The sequence below is a fragment of the Pipistrellus kuhlii genome, unplaced genomic scaffold (assembly GCF_014108245.1).
Source record: "Pipistrellus kuhlii isolate mPipKuh1 unplaced genomic scaffold, mPipKuh1.p scaffold_m20_p_1, whole genome shotgun sequence".
Taxonomy (NCBI): Eukaryota; Metazoa; Chordata; class Mammalia; order Chiroptera; family Vespertilionidae; genus Pipistrellus; species Pipistrellus kuhlii.
Genome location: NW_023425404.1, coordinates 88359685 through 88386245, shown reverse-complemented (window position 1 = coordinate 88386245; position 26561 = coordinate 88359685). Strand labels below are relative to the sequence as shown.

The window sequence follows — 26561 nt, the reverse complement described above, 5'->3', positions numbered from 1 at the left end:
ATGGCATAGGGTCCTGCACTTGCTGAGATTCTCAATCATAGGGGCCAGGAAGAGAGTTACACAACCCTTCCAGTACATGATGGTATTGGCCCAGCCATGGGAAATTCCTTGCCCTAATCTCTTCCCCACACCCAGGGAAATAGCTCTCAATTTTTTATTTGTTTGAAATAAAAGTCTTTAGTATAACCAAATGAAATTACCTTTTAGCTAAAGCCTTAACTAACAAACACTCCCAATCCTTTAAGCTTCAACTTAAATATCATTCCCTTTCTCATAGTACCCATATGTATATTCACAGAACTTTTAAAATCTACCATAACATTTTTTTATCTGTGATTAATCTGTTTAATACCCCCTCCCCCCACACACATGTCTCCCAGTCTCTATGATTTATGAGGTCAGGACTATGTTAATATTCATCACTGGAGGAATCTGGAGGAAAAAGAGCATGAGAGACTGGGACATTATCCTATGAGAGGAAAAGAACTGCCACACAGAGGTATCAAACCTAACTATGGCTTACTACCTACCTAGTAAATAGTTGCATGGCGCGTTTTACTTTATTTCACTTTTATACTTATTAAAATAGGGAAAAGGGAACTTTTTGGTAGAGTCAGCCTTTTATAAAAGGTTGTTAAAATCTTACCCTAACATTCCCTTACAATGGTTTTAGGAGAAAAGACATCAAAACTTCAACTGTTAGAAAACTATGGTACACTTATACAATGGAATACTATGCTGCTGTAAAAAAAGGGAGGAATTCCTACCATTTGCAACAGCGTGGATGGAACTGGAGAATATTATGCTAAGTGAAATAAGCCAATCAGAGAAAGATAAATATCACTCATTTGTGGAACGCAATGGGAACAACATAAACTGATGAACAAAAACAGAACCAGAGTCAAAGATGCATTGAATAGACTGTCCAACCTATGAGGGAAGATCAGGGGTAAGGGAGTAAGAGATCAACCAAAGGACTTGTACCTATGTATATGAGCATAACCAATGGACACAGATTGGGGGGAGGGGGGGGGCGGGTGGGAAGGAAGGGTGAGGTCATGTGCTGGGGGTGGGGACAGCCGGGGACAATGGGGGAAAAAAGGAGACTTACATAATACTTTGAAGAATTTAAATTTTAAAAAAATAAAGAAAGAAATGGAAAAAAAAAAACATTTACAGGTGTGACTATAGGTTTTCTCCCAAATTTTATACTTTCTACACTGTGTATCAGCATATTCTGTGATAATGAGATTGGGGCATGAACTTGAACATGCTGAAAGAAAAACTTATTTTCACTTTTCCAGACTAAAAGAAACTATATAGGGAAATAAAAGTGTAAAAGTACAAATGATTTAAAAAAAAAAAAAATTCACCTGAACATTAACCCTATTCCCTGTAGTCTGTAGTCTGAACTGGCTGTAGCAGTCACTCAGGCCCAGAACCTCTTTATCCAGCAGCTGATATCCAGTATTATGGGGCTTCTAAGGATAGGATTTGTTTATTTTATTAATTCTCTCAAGAAGTAAACCCATGTACTGTTCTTTAAGGAGAAAGCCTCCAAATCTACAATAGCAAATTCTTTGATGTCTAAAGTTAATACTGCAGTTTGAGGGAAGACCAGGCAGGGAAGGAAAGGGGCACCAAGCGAAGGCTGGCAATCCTACAACACATCCTCAAGACCGTCTCAATGACCACTTTTAAACTTTATTTCACTGGTTTTGGGAAGATATACAATTTGATCTATCCCCAGACAACCAATTCCCTAAGCCCAGGGTTTGCTGACCTATCAACAAGGAAAGTCTATATAAATGACTTTTAGCCTTTAGCTATTTTACCAGTCACTGTACCCAAATATGTTTATATAGTGATGACTTCCAGAAAATTAAAGTTCTCTCAGAACATAAGGGGACAACAAAACTGTGACATAATGGAACTATAATAGTCATTTTCTGCTCTTCAATGCAAACACATGGAACAATACCTAATTTCAGTTCAAACTCATTTCCTTTTTATTAAAATTCAAGTTATCATTACATGGTTTGGTACTCAATAAAGGAAAACTTGTTCAAATAAGGTAATATGTTATCATCAGTATTTCCAGGTGATTGTTTGCACTCAAGTAGTATTATCAGTAAATCCTTGGGAAGCCTCTCTGTAAGAGAAAACATGAAGAATTAGCCAGGAAATAAAGAAAAGGTAGAAATCTTTAAAAAAACATGTTTTTGCAGCAAGAATACATCCTATATAACAAAGGTCTTCTGGATTCCTTGCAAAAATCTATCTATCTATCTATCTATCTATTCTATCTATATCTATCTATCTATCTATCTATCTATCTTTCTTTCTTTCTATCTATCTATCTATCTATCTATCTATCTATCTATCTATTCTATCTATAAGCCTAAATGACTATCTGACTATTCAACTGGTAGCTATGATGTGCACTGATCACCAGGAGGCAGATGCTTAATGCACAGGCAAGGAACAGACTGATGAATCTCAGAGGGAAACGGGGAAGAGGTGAGGGCAGGAAGAAATTAACCAAAGATCTTATATGCATGGCCCAGTGCACGGATTCCTGCACCGGTTGGGCCCTTCAGACTGCTTATGGGGATTAGGCTGAAACCCAGCAGTCCGACATCCCCCAAGGGGTCCTGGATTGTGAAAGGACATGGAGGGACATGAATCTGTGCACTGGGCCTCTAGTATTTGATAAAATAAAAATTAAGCCCAAGTGTTTAGACAAACTTTTTAGAGTCCATTATGAATATGAACCACAGATAAGAGCTTTGAAAATATAACTAGGGCTCTAGCTGGTTTTGTTCACTGGTTAGAGCACATGTGTCAAACACAAGGCCCGCGGGCCAAATCCGTCCCGCCAGGCCTTGCAATGTAGCCCGCACCGCGCTGTCATCACTGCACTCTGCTGCGTTTCCATCACAATGACAGTTTATGACTGTTCAGTAAACCATTCGGCCCGCGATTTAGGCTGGATTTTAGATTTTGGCCCCTTCTCTGATTGAGTTCGACACCCCTAGGTTAGAGCTTTGGCACAAGGATTTGATGTACCTCGGTTGCAGGCTCCATCCCTAGCCCCAGTTGGGTCTGTGCGGTAGACAACCAATCAATCTGTCTCTCTCACATCAATGTTTTTCTGTCTCTTCCCCTCCCTTCCATTCACTAAAAATCACTGGGAAAAAAATCCATTAAAAATAAAGATATATATATATGACTACGAAATCCTCTATTCTGAATACCTAATTTTCTCTAAGTACTCACAGAAGTTTTTAATACCATACAAAAAACTTTCCGTATATTATAAAGATGAGCTCTACCTGAATTCAGGGAGGTGGTGATTGTGGAAAAAAATAAAAATTAAGACATATGCTCCAAAAAACAAACCCCAAAGTGGATTACATTCTCTGCTTAGTCTGTTAGTAGGATATTTAACACTTCCTAAAATAATTTTGGGCCCACTTTTATTTAAGTCTCATTTTTTACTGAGAAATAGAGAGTATGGCCTCAGTAAATGCCTATACAGAACATGTGGCATAGTGGGTGCAATGAACTATGAAACCAGTCTGCCTGGATTTAAATGTAGACTTTGGACAAGGTGCCTCAGTTTGTTCATCAATAAATAATAGGAATAATTATAATAATAGTAATCACCTCATAGGATTGCTTATGAGGATTAAATGAGCTACTATTTATACAGCACTTAAAATTATGCCTGAGCCCAACGGGTGTGATTGAAGTGGTTGAGCATCGACTTCTGAACCAGGAGGTCATGGTTCAATTCCTGGTCAGGATACTTGCATGGAGTTGTGGGCTCGATCCCCAGTAGGGGGCACGCAGGAGATGGCTGATCAATGATTCTTACCCATTATTGATGTTTCTACCTCTCTCCTTTCCTCTCTGAAAGCAATTATATGATGTGTGTGCCTGACACACATCAAGAATTATATACTGCCCTGGCTAGTATGCTCAGTAGTTAGTGTTGGCCTGCACACCAAATGATCTTAGGTTCCATTCCTCATCAAAGGCACCTACCTGGGTTGCAGGTTCAATCCATGAATTTGGGGCACCTGCGGAAGGCAACCAATAGAGGTGTCTCCCCCCCCCCCCCCCCCCCGGGCCATTCCTTCCACTCTCTTTAAAAAACTATGGAAATAATATCCTCTGGTGAGGATTAGCAAAAAAAAATTAATATACACTATATGTATTTGTTAAATAAAATTAAAACATGAATTACTGCTTATATACTTTATGTTTTACAAAGGATTTTCTGCATACTGCTCATTACCTAGACAACCTTGTGGCTGGTTTTATTACCTAATCTGTCTTCCCATAGAGAATAAGTTTTTATTATTGATGAAAATTGACTTGACTATTAAATTCTAACCTGGGCACACAAAAATAGCACCAAATTAATAAAAACCTACTGTTAAAAAAACAACACACATTGCCCAACTGGTGTGGCTTATTTGTTGAGTGTCAACCTATGAACCAGAAGGTCATAGTTCAATTCCTGATCAGGGCACATGCCCAAGTTTTGGGCTTGGTCCCAATAAAGGATGTGTAGGAGGCAGCTGATCAATGATTCTCTAAGCATTGATACTTCTATCTCTCCCTCTCCCTTCCTCTTTAAAATCAATAAAAATATAAAAACAACAACAACAAATCACGTTTAAAAGCATACATGATAAACATCTTGAATGCAGTGAACTATCTTTAGTTTTTTTGAGGTTAATGGGCTAGAATGAGGGAAGGGTACCCAGAGGGCTTGAATTCTAGGTGAAACCAATAATTTCTTGGTGGGATAGAGGGGGAGGAGACTAAAGCAAATATGGCAAAATAATAATATCCGAAAATCTGGGTGTGATTACATTTATTCTGTATGCTATCGATACTTATGCTTAAAATATTTTATATAGATTTTTTATAAAGGAGGTCTTTATTTGCCTTTACACCAGTAGAGAACAATTATAACAACTAAAAACAACAATCCTAGCTCCTTAAAGTTATCATTGTTACTCTAAATCTCTATGCTTACAGCCTCTAAGAAGACATTTCTGAGAACACTGAAATGCCATTCACATCTCCCTGGATTCTTCCCTGCTTTATTCAGTAGTATGTTGCTTACCAATGGGGTTTATACTTTGTCAAGGCCCAGTTCCTCTGGAGTGGAGATTCCCAGTTCATTTAAAGTTGGTCTAAGTTCCTGGATGACATAAGGGTAGATTTCCTTATGCGGTCCTGCTTTGTCCTGATGGAAAAAAAAAAAAGCTCTCATTAAGTTAACATATTTGTTCAATAAAGAGAGCAATTTTACTTTGTGGGCACTAGTCAAGGTAGGTTTTTAAAGACAATTTGAAAATAATAAAACAATTAGACTAAATCCAGAAATATATTTTTTCAAAGCCTGAGTTACTAGAAAACAAGGTGGTGATGACAGAATTTTGTGAAGGTAATTAAACTTGCCCAGCAGGCAATAGGAATAATTAAGTTAACAGAGGAAAAGTTTTTACATTTGCTTCTAATTTGCGACCCTAACTGAATTAACTACTGGTGCTGAATGAATTGACAACCTACAGAACCCTAAATTATCTTATCCATTGTAGATAAAGTAATCTTACATTTTCTTTTTTATAGACCTTAAATTTCTTTCTTATATTCCATATTCTTTCATGGAGAGCTACACTTAGAAAATACTTATTTTCAGGGTAAGAGAGTTTTCATGAATACTCACCATAACATATATTAATACCTAAACGTTGTCACAAAGTTCTCCAGGGACAAATATTAAAAAGCCAAATGGGCCGGGACCGGTTTGGCTCAGTGGATAGAGCGTCGGCTTGGGGACTGAGGGGACCCGGGTTTGATTCCGGTCAAGGGCATGTACCTTGGTTGCGGGCATATCCCCATTGGGGGACGTGCAAGAGGCAGCTGATCGATGACTCTCTCTCATCAATGTTTTTAGCTCTCTATCTCTCTCCCTTCCTCTCTGTACAAAATCAATAAAATATATTAAAAAAAAAAAAAAAAAAAAAAAAGCCAAATGGACTAAGACAGTGGTTGGCAAACTGCAGCTAACGAGCCACATGTGGCTCTTTAGCCGCTTGAGTGTGGCTCTTCCACAAAATACCATGTGGAGGCGCACATGTACAGTGAGATTGAAACTTCGTGGTCCCTGTGCAGAAATCAGTTTTCGGCTCTCAAAAGAAATTTCAATCGTTGTACTGTTGATATTTGGCTCTGTTGACTAATTATCAATAGTTTGCCAACCACTGGACTAAGACACTGCCAAACTGCTACTCTTCTGCCTTTAACAAATTCTAAGTCTCCTTAGTTATATTTTTTAAATTATAAAGTTCTTAGTTTTCTTCAGTTAATATGCAATAAATATGTTTAATGTAAATATGTTTAATGTTAAACACATTTGTATAATAACCACTTCTGGAAAGTCCCATCTTAAAAAACTACTAACAACATTTAATTTCCGCCGAAACCGGTTTGGCTCAGTGGTAGAACGTCAGTCTGCGGACTGAAAGGTCTCAGGTTTGATTCCGGTGAGGGGCATGTACGTTGGTTGCGGGCACATCCCTGGTAGGGGGTGTGCAAGAGGCAGCTGGTTGATGTTTCTCTCTCATCGACGTTTCTAGCTCTCTATCACTCTCTCTTCCTCCTCTCTGTAAAAGATCAATAAAATATATTTTTAAAAAAACCACACATTTAATTTCCTATCAAAAATAGCACAAATATAAATTATAGTTAAACCTTGTACATATTTAAGGTAAATTCTTAAATGGAAGTGCTGAACAAAAGGGTATCAAGCACAATTTTTCAGGCCTGGGATAAATTCTGTCAAACTTTATTCCAGTGAGGGGGCGGGGGAGCAATGGTAAGATATGTACACATATAATACCTTAATAAAAATTAAAAAAAAATTTTTTTTAAAACTTTATTCCAGAAAAATTATTAACTTCACTGTACATTCCCTCTAGCTATATAAAAATAAATTTAGTTATCTTAACAAATTAAAAAATAAAGGATAAACTGATACCTAGTCAATAGACCACATACTTCCAGAACAAGCTTAATACTATTTCACTGACCTTAACAACCTCTAGGATGCGAACAGCACTAGCAAAATCATTTAACCGTCTGCATGCCCGCAAAGCAGCATCAATGATTTTGGGTTCTGGAACCAGATCATAGCCAACAAGCGTGTTCATCCCTGTCAAATGAAAAAGAGGGGGCATATCAACTTGAAATAGTCTCACTTAAACTATAATTTAGTTATCTATATTTTTTGAAACATAGACATATGATCTTGTGATTTATAATAAATATGTATTTGGTCTGCTTCTGACACAGAACTGCCAACCCTCCTTGGAATTTTCTAAGTGATGATGATGGGAGCACAGTGGTATCTCTTGTTATATTAAGGGGTTAACTTTTGGACTCCCAAGAGTTGGTGTTGGATGTCAGCAGAGACCAATGATGTGGACAGAAGATTGAAATTTTCAGTCCCATTCCCTGATTTGCAAGGAGAGAGGGCTTGAGGTCAAATTAATTGCCTGGCTAAAGATTTAATCAATCATGACTACGTATGAAACTTCCACTAAAAACCATATGACAGCCCTTTGGTCCTTTTTTAGAAAGCTTCCCACAATGGGGTACTAGAATGAGCCACTGTGCCAGGCCCCAAGCTCCATGAGGATAGACGCTCCTTCATTTGGGACCTTGCCATATGTATCTTTTCATCTGGCTGTTGATTTGTATCCTTTAATAATCTTTGTAATAAATTGTTAATCTAGTGAGTAAACAGGTTTTCTTGAGTTCTCTGAGTCACTGAAACCCAAGGAGGGGGTTGTGGGAACTTCTGATTTGTAGCCAGTAGTCAGAAGCACAGATGAACAACCTAGCTTGTAACCAGCCTCTAAAGTGAAGGGTAGTCTTGTGAGACTGAGCCCTTTACCTGTGGAATCTGATTCTCCTTCTGGGTAGGGTAGGTAATGCCACCCTGAACTGAATTCTTGGACAGCCTGCTGGCTTGTTTGTTGATGTAGGGAAGGCTACCCATACACATTGGAATTGGGTCCTGGAACCTACCAGGCCTCTATTATTTTATCTATAAAATAAGAGAATCTACTTTTAACAGATAGTAAGATCATAATGACTCTTCCACAATAAATTAGTGGAAAGAATTATGCAGTATCCTGCAGATTAAAGAAAATCAGTAACAACAAAAAACAATAAAAAAAGACCCCAAAAAACCAACCAAAGAATTCCTTAAATGCAAACATTATTTTCATAATAATTTGCTGGTTTCGTTTCAATTAAGAGTCTTTTTAAATTTATATTTTTAACTCTTAGTACAATGTATACATGTTGCTTGCTTTAAAATAGATTTGTTTGGAAAATAAAAACCAGAGAAATGAAAAAGGAGAATGAATGAAGCCCAAATGAAGACATTAGAGAGATATAGAGCCTGGCAGACGTGGCTCTGGCTGAGCGTCAAACTATAAACTAGGAGGTCACAGTCCGATTCCCAGACAGGGCACATGCCCAGGTTGTGGGCTCCATCTCCAGTAGAGGGCATGTAGGGAAGAGCCAATCAATGATTCTCTCTCATCTTTGATGTTTCTATCTCTTTCTCCCTCTCCCTTCCTCTCTGAAATAAAAAAATATATATTTTAAAAAAACAGAGAAAGAAACAGAGAAACATTAATGCACAGACTCAAACATTCAACCAGAAGATAATTGGACATGATTACTTTCAGCTTTGCACAAAATAACACAATATTTAAACACAGGACACCAGTGACTATAATGCTAGAATATAGTCAAAGAGGCTGAAATCTTGGTCTGAGATAAATTGCCTACCTTAAAGCTATTTACGACTAACAATATATTAAGACTAGTTGCCGAAACCAGTTTGGCTCAGTGGATAGAGCGTCGGTCTGTGGACTGAAGGGTCCCAGGTTTGATTCCGGTCAGGGGCATGCGCCTTGGTTGCGGGCATGTCCCCGGTGGGGGATGTGCAGGAGGCAGCTGATCTATGTTTCTCTCTCATCGATGTTTCTGACTCTCTATCCCTCTCTCTTCCTCTCTATAAAAAAAAATCAATAAAATATATTTTTAAAAAAAAGAAAAAGAAAAAAAAAAAGACTATCACCCGGCTGGCGTGCCTCAGTGGTCGGTCTAGCATTGACCTATAAACCAGAGGGTTGTGAATCGATTGCCTGTCAGGGCACATGTCTGGGCTGATCAATGACTCTCTCATCATTGATGCTTCTCTTTCTCCCTCCCTCCCTCTCCCTCTTTTTCTCTCCCTCCCTCCCTGAAATCAATAAAAATATATTTAAAAAAAGAAAAAGAAAGACTAGTTATCATTAACGATACTTACTCATATTAAATGCACATCTGAAAATTTAGGAAAAATAAGTTCTAGCTTATTTAGATTGGACACTTATTCAGGGCAAGACAAATCATAAAGAATAAAAATAACAAAAAACCCAAACTATAACTAAGAAGAAAAAAGAACCAAATAACTACTTGTATAAATTATCTAAATAAAAGATACAAAATTTAACACTTGCTCACCTTGATATTATAGCGGTGGTTTTATTTTTTATTTATTTTTTAAAAAATATATTTTATTGACTTTTTATAGAGAGGAAGGGAGAGGGATAGAGAGTTAGAAACATCAATGAGAGAGAATCACCGATCAGCTGCCTCTTGCACATCCCCTACTGGGGATGTGCCTGCCACCAAGGTACATGCCCTTGACCGGAATCGAACCTGGGGCCTTTCAGTCCACAGGCCAATGCTCTATCCACTGAGTCAAACCGGTTTCGGCTATAGCAGTGGTTTTAATCAGAGGTGATTTTGTCCCCCAGGAAACATATTTGGTTGTCATAACTGGGGGTGAGAGGGGATGAAGGGTATGGGGGTGGATGGCATCTAGTGGGTAGAAGCCAAGGATGCTGCTAAACATGTTATAATGCAAAGGACAGCCCTTGGAACAAAGAATTATTTGGCCCTAAATACCACTGTGTCTGCTTTAAAATTTGCTTTACAGGATACACTAGGGAAGCTATCATATTTTCTTTTTTAAATACATTTTTATTACTTTCAGAGAATAAGGGAGGAGAGAGATAGAAACATCAATGATGAAATAGAATCATTGATCAGCTGCCTCCTGCATAACCCCTAACTGGAGATCAAGCCTGCAATCTGGGCATATGCCCTTGACTGGAATCAAACCAGGGACCCTTCAGTTCACAGGTCGATACTCTATCCACTGAGCCAAACCAGGTAGGACTATAGTATTTTCTAATCGCAAGCTGCATGAGAGTATTCAGTTAACATGATGCATGTTTTGCTTTTAACAAAGGAGTAGAAGACTACAAAGCAGTTCATAATTCTTTAATGAAATAGACAAAATAAACTGTTTAGCAGTCTATATTACAATTACCTTTACGCAATTCCCAGGCATCAATATCTGGCTTGTTGAAGTATGTCACCCAGCGAGCATCAAATTCCTCATCTGTCTCATGTGACCCATGGGAGTAGCAGCGAATTGACTGGATACCTACAATGGAGAAATAATAACTTAAATGTACAGAAGTACTTGATGTATCGTGTCAATACAATTAAGGTATTTTTTGTTTGCATTTCCCGTTAAAACACGTCCTATATAATCCTATCTAATAAAAGAGTAATATGCAAATTGACTATCACACCAAGAAACAAGATGGCTGCTCCCATGTGGATATAAGATGGCCATCACAAGATGGCCTGCAGGGGAGGGCAGTTGTGGGAAGTTAGGAGTGACCAGGCCAGCAAAGGAGGGCAGTTCGGGAGGACCCAGGCCTATAGGGGAGGGCAGTTGGGGGAGACCAGGCCAGCAAGGGAGGGCAGTTGTGGGCTAGCATGAAAGCCAGGAGGGCAGTTAGGGATGACAGGACCAGCAGAGGAGGACAGTTGGGAGGACCAGGATGGCAGGGAAGGGCCGTTTGGGGGTGGGGTGGGGGGACACCAGGCCTGCAGGGGAGGGCAGTTTGGGAGAACCAGGCCTGCAGGTGAGGGCAGTTGTGGGGACCAGCCCTGCAGGGGAGGGCAGTTGGGGGGGACCAGGCCTGCAGGGGAGAGCAGTTGTGGACAAGCAGGCAAGCTGGGAGGGCAGTTAGGGGTGAGCAGGCTGGCAGAGGAGGGCAGTTGGAGGAGATCAGGCCAGCAAAGGAGAGCAGTTGGGGGGGACTAGGCCTGCAGGGGAGGGCAGTTGGGGGGGGACCAGGCCAGCAAGGGAGGGCAGTTGGGGGGGACTAGGCCTGCAGGGGAGGGCAGCTGTGGGGGGACCAGGCCAGCAAGGGAGGGCAGTTGGGGGAGGGGGGGACCAGGCCGGCAGAGGAGGACAGTTGGGGGGGGGGGACTAGGCCTGCAGGGGAGGGCAGTTGTGGACAAGCAGGCAAGTGGGAGGGCAGTTAGAGGAAACCAGGCTGGCAGAGGAGGGCAGTTGTGGGGGACTAGGCCTGCAGGGGAGGGCAGTTGTGGGGGACCAGGCCAGCAGGGGAGGGCAGTTGGGGGAGGACCAGGCCTGCATGGGAGGGAAGTTGGGAGCCAGAGGGATCGGGCTTAAACAGGCAGTCGGACATCCCTCTAAGGTTCCCAGATTGGAGAGGGTGAAGGTTGGGCTGAGGGACCCCCGCCCCATTTATGAATTTCATGCACCGGGCTTCTAGTCCTATATAATAAAAGGCTAACATGCAAATTGTCACTATGGGTGGGAGTTTGACTCACTAGGAGTTAGACATGTGATGACCACCAGGGGGCGGTGCAGAACATGGCAGGCATTGGCATTGCAGTGCAGGCACTGCCTGCGGCCCTGATGGGTCCCAATGAGAGTGGGACCAAGGTGGAATGGTGGAGCAGGTGAGTGGGCAGCACTAAGCCAAGGCAGGTGCGGAAGGGAGGCCCCAGCTGGCAGCTGGCAGCCACTAGGGACCCTACCCATGCATGGGCCTCTAGTATAACATAAACTCTACCATTGTAACTATTTTTAAGTGTACAGTTCAGTGGCATTTATATACACTCAATGCATTAGGTTTTAAATCAACTATATGTCACAGTAGTAAATTACTTAGCAGGTCAAATGAAACAAATTTTATGTATTGACATGAAAATTTTTTTAAAAAAAGTTAAAGAAAAGCAGAACCAAAAGTATTACAGGTGTATTACAGGCTCCCCTCCTCTCCCAATGTGTAATGCTAGCTTGAAATTGTTAACATTGGTTATCTTTGGAAAGAAAAACTTTATTTCTTTATACAGTTTCAAAATGTCTGGAATTTTACAATAAGCAGAATATTAATTCTTAATTCAAAATAATGTTCATTCTAGTTTGCCTTTTACCATTTAAAAAGATTTATTGATTTTAGGGAAAGAGAAAGAGGAAAGGAGAGATGGGGAAGAGAAACACTGATTTGTTCTAATCATTTGTTAATTCTTGTATGTGCCCTGATTGGGGATTGAACTTGTAACTTGTAACCTTGGTATTTGATCTAACCAGCTGAGCTACCCAGCCAGAACTTCATTCTAGTTCTTTATTTTATTTATTTTATTTTAAATATATCTTATTGATTTTTTACAGAGAGGAAGAGAGAGCGATAGAGAGTTAGGAACATCAATGAGAGACAATCATTGATCAGCTGCCTCCTGCACACCCCCCACCGGGGATGTGCCCCAAACCAAGGTATTGTACATGCCCTTGACCTGAATTGAACCTGGGACCTTTCAGTCCACAGTCCGATGCTCTATCCACTGAGCCAAACTGGTTTCGGCTCATTCTAGTTCTTAAATTAATTTATAAGATATATATTTCAGCCAAAACCGGTTTGGCTCAGTGGATAGAGTGTCGACCTGCGGACTAAAAAGTCCTGGGTTCGATTCGGTTAAGGGCATGTACCTTGGTTGCGGGCACATCCCCAGTAGAGGGTGTGCAAGAGGCAGCTGAGCGATGATTCTCTCTCATCAATGTTTCTAACTCTCTATCCCTCTCTCTTCCTCTCTGTAAAAAATCAATAAGATATTTATATTTTTAAAAAAGATATATATTGCCGAAACCAGTTTGGCTCAGTGGTAGAGCGTCGGTCTGTGGACTGAAAGGTCCCAGGTTCTATTCCCATCAAGGGCATGTACATTGGTTGCGGGCACATCCCCAGAAGGGGGTGTGCAAGAGGCAGCTGGTCGATGTTTCTCTCTCATCAATGTTTCTAGCTCTCTCTCTCTCCCTTTCTCTCTGTAAAAAAATCAATAAAATATATATTTAAAAAAGATATATATTTCATAAATTTAAAAAAATCTTATGCGCCGAAACCGGTTTGGCTCAATGGATAGAGCGTCAGCTTGGGGACTTAAAGGTCCCGGGTTCGATTTCGGTCAAGGGCATGTACCTTGGTTGCGGGCATATCCCCAGTAGGGGGTGTGCAAGAGGCAGCTGATCGATGACTCTCTCTCATCGATGTTTCTAACTCTCTATCTCTCTCCCTTGCTCTCTGTACGAAATCAATAAAAAAAAAATATATATATATATATATATATAAAAATCTTATGCTTTCTATCCTATATAATAAAAGCATAATATGCTAAATGTCTGACCGTTCATTCAACCAGTCACTATGATGTGCACTGACCACCAGGGGGCAGAACCTCTGACTAGTAGGTTAGCTTGCTGCTGGGGACTGGGCAAGATGGGATGGACATGCCCTGGAGCTCTCGCTTGGTCCCTCCCCGGCTCTGATGGCCCTGATTGGGACTGGGTGAGATGGGCTGGACATGCCCTTGAGCCAACCTTTTGGGGTCCCTCCCCAGACTCTAAAATATTTCTTCTAATTAATTTCCTTTCAATGTATATTAATTCATGTACTGGCCTCTAGTTAAATTATACTCCAAAATAAATTATATATCCTGACAAAGCAATAGTAATTTATAAAAGAATACGTTTAAAAGTTCTAAGTGAGATATTAAAATATATTAAGTGTCAAGAAAAAAGGCTTTACAGCACAATCTACAATAGCCAGAATTTGGAAACAGCCTAAGTGCCCGTCAGCAGATGATTGGATCAAAAAACTTTGGTACATCTACACAATGGAATACTATGTTGCCATAAAAAAGAAGGAATTCTCATCATTTGCAGCAACCTGGATGGAATTGGAGAACATCATGCTGAGTGAAATAAGCCAATCAACGAAAGAGGAACACATGACCTCATTCATTTATGGATAATAAAGAACATTATAAACTGATGAACCAAAAGATAGATATAGAGACAGTAAAGCAACAAGCAGACTGTCAAATTACAGCAGGTAGGGTAGGGAGATCTGGGGGAGATAATAGATCAACCGAAGGACTTGTATACATGCATATAAGTACAACCAATGGACATAAAACTCTGGGGAGGAAAGGTATGTATGGGAGGGAGGGGGGGCAAAAAAAATCAATAAAATATATTAAAAATAATTAAAAAAAAGAAAAAAGGCTTTATTTAGCATTCTGCTCCCAATCATTATACTCATTGTAGCACATATGAAAAGCCTTTCTATTTTAGTTACTGCCTTTCAAATGGACACTGAATTATGAGTTAGGAAATGTGAAATCTTTCTAAACAGCCTCTGGATGGTAGGGAATGGAGAAGAAGGAAATTTTACCTTTGGGTTTTAAGAAGCAGCAAGTTTTATTTTTCTTATTTGTAAAATACAGATACCATTACCTTATCAGATTATGATGATTAAAAATGAAAACCAGCTCAGCCGGTGTGGCTTAGTGGTTGACCATTGACCTATGAACCAGGAGATCACGGTTCAATTACTAGTCCGAGCACATGCCCCAAGATGCAAGTTTGATCCCCAGTAGAGGGCATGCAGGAGGCAGCCCATCTAAAATTCTCTCTCATCATTGATGTTTCTATCTCCCTCCCTCTCCTTCTTTCTGAAAACATATTAAAAAAATAAATAAAAATGAAGGCCTGGTAACACTCTCTAGGACTTGGCACTTTGTAAAAGGCAGTCAATAAATAACAACTATAAATTGATCCTTGTCTAAAAAAACTTAATTGACTTTCTATTAACGGATATCATAATTTATAGAAATAAAACATTCTTCAAATTGTATTTTCTATTAGATGAATTAGACAAACCTGGTATAGTGTCTAGATATTTTTAAATGCTTATCAAGCTGAAGCCGGTTTGGCTCAGTGGATAAGAGTGTCGGCCTGTGGACTGAAGGATCTCAGGTTCGATTCTGTTCAAGGGCACATACCTTGGTTGTGGGCACATCCCCAGTAGAGGGTGTGCAAGAGGCAGCTGATCGATGATTCTCTCTCATCGATGTTTCTAACTCTCTATCTCTCTCCCTTCCTCTCTATAAAAAAATAAAAAAATATATTTTAAATGCTTATCAAACAAAATCACCCTTCCCCCACCACACACGCATGCGTGCATGTGTGCTCTGGCCAGGTAGGATAGTTGGTTGGAGTGTCATCCTGATATGTCAAGGTGGTGGGTTTGATCTGGTCTCGGCACACACAAGAATCAACCAATGTACACTAATAAAAGAGAAAAATGTAAATTGACCACACCTTCACAATGCCTACCAGCCAATCAGGAGTGAGTATGCAAATTAACCCAAAGATGGTGGGTTAGTTTGTTTTTCTGTTTTTTTGTTTGTTTTTGCAGCAGAGGGTCAGCTTTAACGGTCACTCTACGGATAATGTACGTAGTTAAGAGCCCAGCCACTCCTGCTCTCACTCAGCCTCGGGCACAGCCAGGTGCCCTCAAACCCTGGCTCTGCAAAGGGGGACCTGTCCCCAGCACCAGCTGTATCTGTATATAAAAGGAGTACGGCCCATGGCCCAGGCCAGGTGCCAGCCCACCCATCAACTCTTGGCTGTTGGGCCTGAAGGTGAGATTCAGGCCCCCAGTGTGGCGGGAGGATCTCACCCACAGGGACTAGCCCTGGCTGGGCCTGCTCTGCCCGACTGCAACCTCTCCCTCCTCCCTCCCCTTATCCCCACTCCCTGGACTGTGCAGTGAGGAGGGGGCGGGGGGCGGGCAGCAGCTCTGGGCACCTCTGAGGAGGGGAGGGGGAAGGGCCCTGGAGATGGCATCCTCTGCTGGGAGCCCAGGACAAGCTGGGGACAGGCAGGCAGAAGAGTGCACAAGAGCCAACCAGGTGCCCATGCCCCTTGTTGGTGTTGGTTTCGCAGGGCCGGGGGCACCACGCAGCTGGCTGGGCACACACTTCACTAGCTCCCAAAGGGCTGGAGGAAATTGCACTTGTTCTGTGGCCATGGTGGTGGACCCTGAGCCGAGGCTGCCCTGCAGGGCCCAGGACATGGAGAGGGCAGTAGCCCTGCCCTCACAGCACGTCCTCAAAGTCTAGCAGCTTTGAGTGCTGGTGGCTCTTCCACAGACGGTACAGCCGGAAGTCAAAATAAGTCTCGATCATCTGCTTCCCTTGGGCCAACAGCTCCAGGAGGGACTCAAAAATGACCCTGTAAAGGGTCATGAGGGTCCTGAGATTCTGGAACAGCTTCGCCCTGTTGGGGTTCCCCAGAATGTAGCAGCCCATGATGTGGATGATGTTTGGCCCTGGGTTCACTTTGCTCATCAAGTGGCTCAACTGCTTCCAGAAGTGGATCATGTCTTCCTCCTTCTCTACTTTGGCGAAGGTGGCCACCTTGTTCTTGAGCAGGTACAGGTACCCCGGGCCGCAATGGCAGAATATGAGCATCTTCCAGATCTTGGCACCCTTGTGGTAGATGTTCAGCTTCTTCTCTATCTCCTCCAGGATGTCCTTGAAGGTTGCGTGCTCATGGTCATAGGGGATGAGGATGATGGAAGGGTCGTCCCTGCGGATGATGGCGGGGATGTATTCCCCTCTGGGTACCTTGACCTTGGAGGAGATGAGCATGACCTTGGGCGGCAGGAAGCCCTCCACGTTGCAGGCCACAAACTCCAGGCCCTTCTCGGCCTCCCGGTCCAGGTCCTGGAAAGCCTCGCCCAAGGTTCAATGCGAGCTCTGCAGGTCGCCACTTTCTCCAAATTCATGGGAAGTGTCGGCTTTCATGGGGGTGGGGTCGCTCCAGGACCGGCTGAAGCTCAGCTTGTGTGGCTCTGAGAACATCTGGGCCTTCACTCTCCGGCTACTGACCATGCACAGGTGCTTTCAGAAGTTCCTCTGGATTATGGATGCTTTCCCTCCTCATAGACCTGAACACCAAAATGTTAAGAGGCATGGCTGGAGGGGCAGCGTGAAAGAGAAGACACAGTGAGCCTTGACCCCTCACTCCCCAGGAGCGCCCTGCTGTCAGTCTCTCCCCAGGCACTGTGGCCTGCCAGCCCTGGACACAGGGGTGTGGTGGCCCCACTTCCTGGCCCAGGGCAGGGAGCGCCTGAATAGTTGTGGTTGCGGTCTGGAAGCTGAAGAGGTTTTCCTTGGGGAACCAGGCGTGAATGGGGGTGTGGGCGTCATCAGACACACAGTCAACACTGTACATCCTCTCCAGCTTCTTGCGGCGGCTGGTGGCCTGGAGTAGGGGGGGCTGGTCCAGCCCAAAGGCGCAAGGGGAGGGGCCTGAGACCAGCTGGGCAAACTCTGGACACTCCTGGGAGCCCTGGTGGCTGCCTGCCCAGCTCTGGCAGGCTGTGCTGACGTTCTCATGGCTGCTATGCAGGGACTGGCTATGGTGGTGGAGGTGCTGCTGCCCTTTTACCACGGACAGCTTGATGGCCTTGGCCTCGGGGCCAGCTCCCCGGAGATGGTGTACATGCGGGGCTGGGGGACCCCTTCAGCCGACTTCCCAATGACCACCTCCTCAGAGAGGCTGTGCTTGTTCTGGGGTGCTGGCTGCATCTCAGGGGACCCTTTGTGGCCAGAGTAGGCATCAGCCAGCAGGTGATCTGCTCCATTCTGGTTATCAGGGTGACTCTGGGATAGGTACTAGCCAAAAGCCTGGGCGGCTCGCACTTTGGCCGCCACAGAGAACATGGGCACTCTGCAGCGCCCTCCTCCGGGAGCCATAACCAGCGATGGTGGGTTAATTTGCATATGCAGAATGGTGAGGGGTGTGGGACGCAGGTGTTTGGCATCTCCCCAGCTACTCAGGGCCTCTGGGCAGCGTGGGAAGGCGGGGCTGGTGGCTCCGGGGCCAGAGGGGAAAGGTGGTTCCAGCAGCCAGGGAAAGGAAGGCTCATTTTTGCAAGAATCTTGGTGCATCAGGCTTCTAGTCCTATATAATAAAAGGCTAATATGCAAATAGACCAAATGTTGGGACGACCAGTCACCATGATGCACAGTGACCACCAGGGGGTAGATGCTAAACGCAGAAGCTGCTCCTGGTGGTCAGTGCGCTCTCACAGGGGGAGAATCACTCAGCCAGAAGCTGATTTCATGGCTGGCGAGGGACGCAGCAGTGGATGAAGCCTCTCCTGCTTCTGCAGCAGTGCTAAGGAACAGCGAGTTGAGCGTTAAGGAGCAGCCAGCAGGTGGGTGGTAAGGAGCAAGGGGGTCCTGGACTGTGAGAGGACACACAAGTGCATGAATTTCAGGTACTGGGCCTCTAGTGAATGCATAAGTGGAACAATAAATCAATGCTTCTCTCTCTCTCAAAAGATTAAAAAGAACAATTGCCCTAGTCAGCTTGGCACAGTGGACAGTGTCAGCTCTTGGACTGAAAAGTCCAGGGTTCAATTCCAGTCAAGGGCATATACCTCAGTTGCAGGCTCAATCTGTATATACTTGGTTGGGAAATGTGCAGGAGGCAACCAATTGATGTGGTTCTTTCACATTGATGTTTCTCTCTATCTCCGTCTTCCACTCTAAAATAAATGGGAAAATATCCTTGGGTGAGGATTAAAAAACAACAACAGCCAAAACTGGTTTGGCTCAGTGGATAGAGCATCAGTCTGCGGACTGAAAGGTCCCAGGTTCGATTCCAGTCAAGGGCATATACATTGGTTGGGGGCTCATCCTTGGTAGGGGGTGTGCAGGAGGCAGCTGATCAATGTCTCTCTCACTGATGTTTCTAGCTCTCTCCCTTCCTCTCACACCACGGTGATTTCGGGGTTGAGGGTGGAGGCGGAAGAGGGCATCAGAGGGGATAAAGGGTGATGGAAAAAAATAAAATAAAAACTATGCAGAAACCTCGGGGCTCTACATATACTCTGAAATTTAGATGTCAGATATATCCTATATACCTTTACTGCTGTAACTGGCAAGAGAAAGTGCAAAAAATAGAAAGTAATAAAAAAGAAACCAGAAAAAGGTGAAAAGATGGAATACTTGCCAGTTCTGCAGATGGACTGTCACTACTAGATCAAGCAAAAGTATCCTCGCTTAAATCGCTATTTGAGCCCTAGCTGGTTTGGCTCAGTGGACAGAGCATCAATCTGTGGACTGAAGGATTCCAGGTTCGATTCCAATCAAGAGCATATGCCTGGATTTTGGGCTTATCCCCATGGGGGGCATGCAGGAGGCAGCCTATCAATGATTCTCTCATCAGTGGTGTTTCTATCTCTCTCTCCTTTCCTGACTGAAATCAATAAAAATATGTATATATTTTTTTAATCACCATTTGAGCCTATTGCAAAATATCAGTCATTAGTTACAGAGGACCCCAGCACAAGTCCCAATTTTACGAGAGGCCTAAATTTCCAATAACAATGAAGTGGGACATATACATAAATGGGCTAGAATTGGGATACTCTTTAATTTCTATGACAAGAAAAAAAAAATGAATCTATAGACCTAAAAGTATTTGGCAAGTACAAACATTTAGTCAAAACTACACAGGATTAATATTCACTTTTAATATATCAGAAAGCATAGACCACAAATGCTTCTACCTGCTGTTACCCAAAATTTACAAGCTACCTTTTTCAAAAACTAGTTATCCTTACTAAATACTTAAAGCACAAGTATAAAATGGTACAACCACTTTGGAAGACTGTTTAGCAGTTTCTTATTAAGTAAAACACACACCTAACCCAGTAATTACACTTCTAAATATTTACCCAAGAAAAGTGAAATATATGTATTCCCTCCCCAGAGGTAATTATTAATTAAGTGTATCTTTCTTACAACAAAGTGTTTCATGATAACCAATTCTTTCTTCACTGCCTGGGCATGGATTTCATCAGATGACTGGTAGCTTTGTATTATTTTCTAATTGTGAAAAGATGATCAGCAGCTGCAGATCCCAGTCAAGGAGATCTATGGAAAACCTTTAATATTTGTTTAGGTGCCTTCTAGAGTAGGGGTGTCGAACTCAATCAGAGAAGGGGCCAAAATCTAAAATCCAGCCTAAATCGCGGGCCGAATGGTTTACTGAACAGTCATAAACTGTCATTGTGATGGAAACGCAGTGGAGTGCAGTGATGACAGCGCGGTGCGGGCCACATTGCAAGGCCTGGCGGGACGGATTTGGCCTGCGGGCCTTGTGTTTGACACATGTGTTCTAGAGAGTCCCAAATTACAAACTAGTTATTCAGTGAAACTTAAATTTGCTCTAGAAGGCTATTCAAGAAGTGATTGTTGGAAAACCAAATCTTCCTTCTCCTACCCTGTTAGAAATATGTAAATTTAATTTATTCATTCCAGACCTCCAAATGATTCAGTTTTAACCTTTCCTTATACACAGTACATGTTTAATATATTGTTTAATCTATAAACAAACATTTCTTTCCTTAAACTTATTGAACAACCCCCTTCTAGTCTTAAACTAATCACTTTCACTACTTGTTCCAGGGGTATCTTTCAGGAAGTCAGTATGCAGCATCTTTACTTTTTCATGTATCAGTGTTTCCAAAATGGTGTCTTGTGCTAACTGCTTTCATTTATACAAATCAACAACAGGTTATCTACCTCCTCAATTGCCTGTGATCATTGTTTCTTACATATCCTTAGCAAAGTTATCATTATAAAAATATATATGTACATACCACTTGTTTTGTTGTGTTTTTTTTAAAATATATTTTTATTGATTTTTTACAGAGAGGAAGGAAGAGAGATAGAGAGCTAGAAACGTCGATGAGAGCGGAACATCGACCAGATGCCTCTTGCACACCCCCTACCGGGGATGTGCCCGCAACCAATGTACATGCCCTTGATCGGAATCGAACCTGGGACCTTTCAATCCACAGACTGACGCTCTACCACTGAGCCAAACCGGCTTCGGCTACATACCACTTCTTAACATTTAAAAAATTTTAAAATATGTTTTTATTGATTTCAGAGAGGAAGGGAGAGGGAGAGAGAGAGAGAAACATCAAGATGAGAATCACTGATCAGCAGTCTCCTGCATGCCCCCCACTGGGGATGGAGCATACAATCCTGGCATATGCCCTGACCATGGTGAATTGAACCTTAACCTTCTGGTCCATAGGTCAATGATCAACCACTAAGCCACACCCCATTGGGCAATGAAGGTTTGCATTCTTGATGGCCTCTTTATGTTTTAAAATTGTGCTAATTGTCCATTTCACCAGCAACAAAAAACACAAAAATATTCACATTACAATTTCCTGATATGTTAACCAAGAGGTTCAGTGGTAAACTCTTATTCTCTCCTTTGTGTGTTGCCTACTAGGTGCTTTTTATCATCTCCAAGAAGCTTTAAAAAAATATATTTTTATTGATTTGAGAGGAAGGGTGAGGTAGAGAGTAATAGAAACATCAATGATGAGAATCACTGATCAACTGCCTCCTGCATGCCCCCTACTAGGGATTGAGCCTACAACCAGGCATGTGCCCTTGACTGGAATCGAACCCAGGACTCTTCAGTTCACAAGCCGACACTCTATCCACTGAGCCAAACCAGGTAGGGCTATCTCCAAGAAGCTTTTAGTCATCTTGCAGAACTGAAGTTTTGTTCCACAATGGAGACATTTTCCATATTAACTTAGTCGAGCACCAAATTGTTTAAGATGGGAGAGAAGGCTGGGCTGGTATGGCCCTGTGGATGAGTGTTGACATATGAACCAGGAGGTCATGGTTTCAGACCTGGTCAGGGCACATGCCTAGGAGGTGGCTTGATCCCGGGGGTGAGGGTGTTGGGGGGTTGGGGGTACAGGAGGCAGCTGATCGGTTTCTCATCATTGATGCTTCTCTTTCTTTCTCCCTCTCCCTTCCTCTCTAAAATCAATAAAAATTTATTTTTTTAAAAGGGTAACTCTTTAAATTCAACCTTGCACCAAGAAAGGGAAAATAGAAAACCCTCCTTTCCTCCACAAATTATCAAGGTAAGAATATAGGAACCAGGACTGTGTAAGTTTTAAGGGTTGACTAGAGAATCTAGTAAGTCAGCAGTTCCTGGAAAACAACTCTTTCAAGTTGGAGACTTCTTCATGGTCAAATATGGTATTTGGGTTGCTACTTAACTGGAGCAAATGTGAGGCTCCTCAGATTAACTTTTTTAGAACTCCTTCAAGTGTACTCTCATTTGGCCTTTGAACACCTCATCCAAGAACCGTTTTTTTTTTGTTTGTTTGTTTTTAATTTTAAAACCAGACAAATATCAGAGAAGGGAGAGGGATAGATAGAAACATCAATGATGAGAGAGAATCATTGATTGGTTGCCTCCTGCACACCCCCTACTGGGGATTGAGTCCACAACCTGGGCATGTACCATTGACCAGAATCAAATCCAGGACCCTTCAGTCCGCAGCCGACGCTCTATCACTGAGCCAAAGTGGTAGGGCCAAGAATCTTAATTTTTTCTAACTTTCAGCCGAGACCGGTTTGGCTCAATGGATAGAGCGTCGGCTTGGGGACTGAAAGGTCCCGGGTTTGATTCCGGTCAAGGGCATGTACCTTGGTTGCGGGCATATCCCCAGTAGGGGGTGTGCAAGAGGCAGCTGATCGATGACTCTCTCTCATCTATGTTTCTAACTCTATCTCTCTCCCTTCCTCTCTGTACAAAATCAATAAAATATATTTAAAAAAAAATTTTTTTTCTAACTTTCAATTGCATAAAAACCTCTTCAGTCTTATACTGATAAACCCCAACCTATAATATGCAAAAATGAAATGCAGTATAATAAAGCAAATATATATTAAGCGTTTGTGCCAGACAAGGTGCTAAGAAGTTACTTTATCTCACTTAAAACAACACAACCAAATATCCTGATTTTACTGTAGTGAAGAGGCAAATGAGTCTTGAGGTAAACTAATATGTCCAAGGTCACACAGAAAGAAAGCAGCTGACATAACTGTAAACAATACTGACTCCTTGTGGCAAATATTTAGGTCTAAGGAACAAATATATAAAACACAACTTTTTGTTTATGAATTAAACTCTTAAGAGTGGGAATAGAACACTTAGGAGATAAACCACTATGTCCAAAGGCATTAAGAAAAAAAATCCCCTTAATTTACAGTTTGCCAAAAACCTCTGGTCTTTTTCTTTACCTGCCACAAAATGAAGTATTTACTTTGAAGGTCATAAACACCTCCCGAAATGTGCCTATATGAAAAAGTTATAGTATTTATTTTCACATTTAGATAAGGAAAGAATAAAGAATTATAAAACCGGACAAATATCAGTATGGGCCAAAAATAACTGAGGCTCAAAATCAGAAAATTGTTCTACCACTAGTTAAGGAGTCAGTTTCCCAAGAAGGAAACCTCTTCTATACAATAAAATGGTCTCCATGATCTCTGATGTGAATGCCAGCCTTACCATCGTATGATAAATGAGAGATGAAATCTTAAATCGAATGAAGGGAAACATATTCCTTAGGTGTGTGTCTACTTAAAACACTCAAAATAGCCAAGGAAACCTTATTAGTTGTGAGTTCATATGCTAAAATATATATGGTTAGAGGCTAAATGATTAGCATATCCATCCATCATGGACTAAGATCAAACTGTGGTTACAATAATTAAAATTATAGAGCTAGCTGAAACCGGTATGGCTCAGTGAATAGAGCGCATTCTGCAGACAGAAATGTCCCAGGTTCGATTCCAGTCAAGGGCATATACATTGGTTGTGAGCACGTCCCCAGTGGGGGGTGTGCAGGAGGCAGCTGGTCAGTGGATGTTTCTCTCTCATCGATGTTTCTAGCTCTCTATCCCTCTCCTTTCCTCTCTGTAAAAAATCAATAAAATATGTTAAAAAAATAAAATTATAGAGCTGGGCAGTCATTGGGAACACATATTAGGAGAAGGAAAAATAAGAGACAGGAATCAGCAAACCATTTCATACTCCAACCAACAGGCTTTAACCTGAAATAAACAATAAAGCCTCCCCACACCTGTAGATCCCAGTATTCCTGGTTTGTGGTACCCCATTTTCGAAATAGTAATGCCTATTCCACCCTCTTTCAGACTTCAGGAAATAACCACACACGTGGAAGAATTAGATCGTGGCAGAGCAGTCTAAAAATTAACAGAACGGTCTGTGAAGGTAACCCACAAAACGCCAACCGAGAAAATGCCTGACTAAAAAAAAGTATAGTGTCCCACCCAGGAAGCATATTGTGTTTTCTTAACATTGGGGCGGCGTTGCCCGGGCACACTAAGGGACTTCCCCCGTTCCTACACTGAGCAGCGCGTCCGGCGGCTCAATGTCACCTTCGCCAAAGCGCTGATGGCGGCGGTCACTCCCAATGAGGTGGCCCCAGGGGTCAGCGCCGGGTATTACGGTCACGACCCGGGGACCGAAGGGGTCGCGTTGACGCGGGAAGTGCGCTGGGACCCTTCTTTGGCGCCCACGGCAGTTCCACACCTGACCCGTCCGTGGTGGCCATACAAGAAGTCGCCGAGGTAGGCCGCGGGGACGCGTCCTCGAGTCCTCCACGCCGGAAGGCGGCGAGGAGGGCGGCCAGTGGCCACTGGGTTCAGCCGCCCGCCGGCAGGGCAGCCTAGGCCGCGGGGCGAGCCTGTTCTTGCGTGGCGGCGGGGACCCAGGTCACCGCAAGGACACACAGAGCAGGAGCGGACCTTACCCGCGGCGGGGCCGGGGACCGGTGCGGGGTGCAGGAGGCCTCGAGAGCTGGCTCGGGAGGCTGCGGCCGCTGCTACAGCGCAGCGGCGGAAAGCGGTGCCCAGCATAACGGCGATGGCGGCGCGGAGGTCGAAGCTGAAGGGAAGCCGGCTGCGAGCTCACCGGCCGTTCCGGAGCTGCGGGGGCCGGACTCACGCACTGACGCACAGTGGGCGGAGCATGAGGCTCCACCCACTGAGGCGCGCACCTCCGTCGGAGGGAGCGGCACGCAACGGGGCCGGCCGCGCGGGCTACGGCGGCCGGTTGTGGACAAATTATTTGGAGGCTGGGTCCCCTCGCCGCCGCCATCATGAAGACAGAGGGTAGAGGAGCAAGTGGTGGATAATGTAGTCGTTCAAGTCCTGCTGTTATGGGGGGATCCGCAAGAGACGACCACCAGAGACAGAGATAAAAATTTATGAGCCTTTATTAAGCTGACCAGCGACTACAGTTGCAGCACTTCACCGCGGTAAAGGCCGAACTGCAGAGCAGAGCACAGGTGTTACAGCAAATTTATACTCAGAAACCACAAGAGGGAGTTAGGACAGTTAGAATGACAACCCAAAGATTACAAAAGTTATTTAAGCCGTTTCCAAGAAACTCAGGGCACAGGTGCAAGGCCTGGGCGCGCTTGGCCGGAGCTTGAACTGCCACTGCCCTCCAAACTCCAACCGATTGTTCAGTGACCTACTCCACTCCCTCTGTCCCAAGGCATCCTGCCTCCAGGCGACGGAGGAGTTGTGCAATGTTTGCAGCCCAGAACACTTCTTGGGGCTACTCCATCACCTCGAAATGAGAATAACAATACCAACAAGGACAAATTATAAAAATACCTTTGCTTCCCCAATCCCGGGTTTGAGCCTAAAATAATAAGAGAACAAAATGGGGGGAGGGAAAAAGCAATTGCTTACAGCAACTATTCTTATTCACAAATCCGCAAGCATTAAAAAAATGAGTTCACACACCGGCATGGTTCAGTGGTTGAGTGTCAACCTATGAATCAGGAGGTCATGGTTTGATTCCCTTAAGGGTGTTGTGGCCAGCAAGACCCGGGAGAGGCAGAGCTCCAGATGGCTAGCTAGCAACACCCTATCGAGGCAGGACTCCAGGCCAGGGAAGGAACGAGCAACCAGACCCACAACAAAGAATGTAGCATAACTTAGTCATAAAATAGTTCTGTTGCAAGGCTCAACTCCCAGGCAGGCACGTCCTGTTTCCGGTAGCCACATGGCAGAACAAACAGCCCAAACCAGGTCAAACAGAGACTGCTTAAGCTGAAAATAAACCCCCACCCCAGGTGTTGTATAAACTTTAAATGTTACTGTACTGGTGGAATTTTTCTATAACTTATAACTGACTTTTCTTTGTTAAAACTTTAGCCAATCATAATCTGCCAGGCATCCCTAAGGCGGGGATAAAAGTAGCATGCTTAGAGTGGGTCGGGGCTCTCGTTGCTCACTGCTGTGTCAGTTGAGACGGGAGCCCGGACTCGAGTTTGTAATAAAGGCTTCCTAAA

General features: G+C 43.3%; 1 protein-coding gene and 2 pseudogenes across 2 annotated transcripts; 1 reads left to right on the top strand and 2 right to left on the bottom strand.

Moving 5' to 3' along the window:
- Window positions 1-1985: 1985 nt before the first annotated feature.
- Window positions 1986-25213, bottom strand: LOC118728843 (cytochrome c oxidase subunit 5A, mitochondrial). 2 transcript variants are annotated; one of them, XM_036455753.2, is made up of 5 exons: window positions 25008-25213; window positions 10484-10600; window positions 7116-7237; window positions 5144-5266; window positions 1986-2152 (listed from the first exon to the last, which is right to left on the bottom strand). In XM_036455753.2, exons 1-4 carry the CDS (start codon window positions 25111-25113, stop codon window positions 5153-5155), a joined length of 459 nt encoding a protein of 152 aa, XP_036311646.1. In that variant the 5' UTR covers window positions 25114-25213; the 3' UTR covers window positions 1986-2152; window positions 5144-5152. The 2 variants fall into 2 exon arrangements, with proteins under 2 accessions (XP_036311646.1, XP_045442727.1); XM_045586771.1 differs by lacking the exon at window positions 25008-25213 and adding an exon at window positions 14549-14594.
- Window positions 16285-18100, bottom strand: LOC118705638 (annotated as a pseudogene).
- The window catches only part of LOC118717366, a 15042-nt pseudogene continuing 13601 nt past the window's right edge, over window positions 25121-26561 (top strand).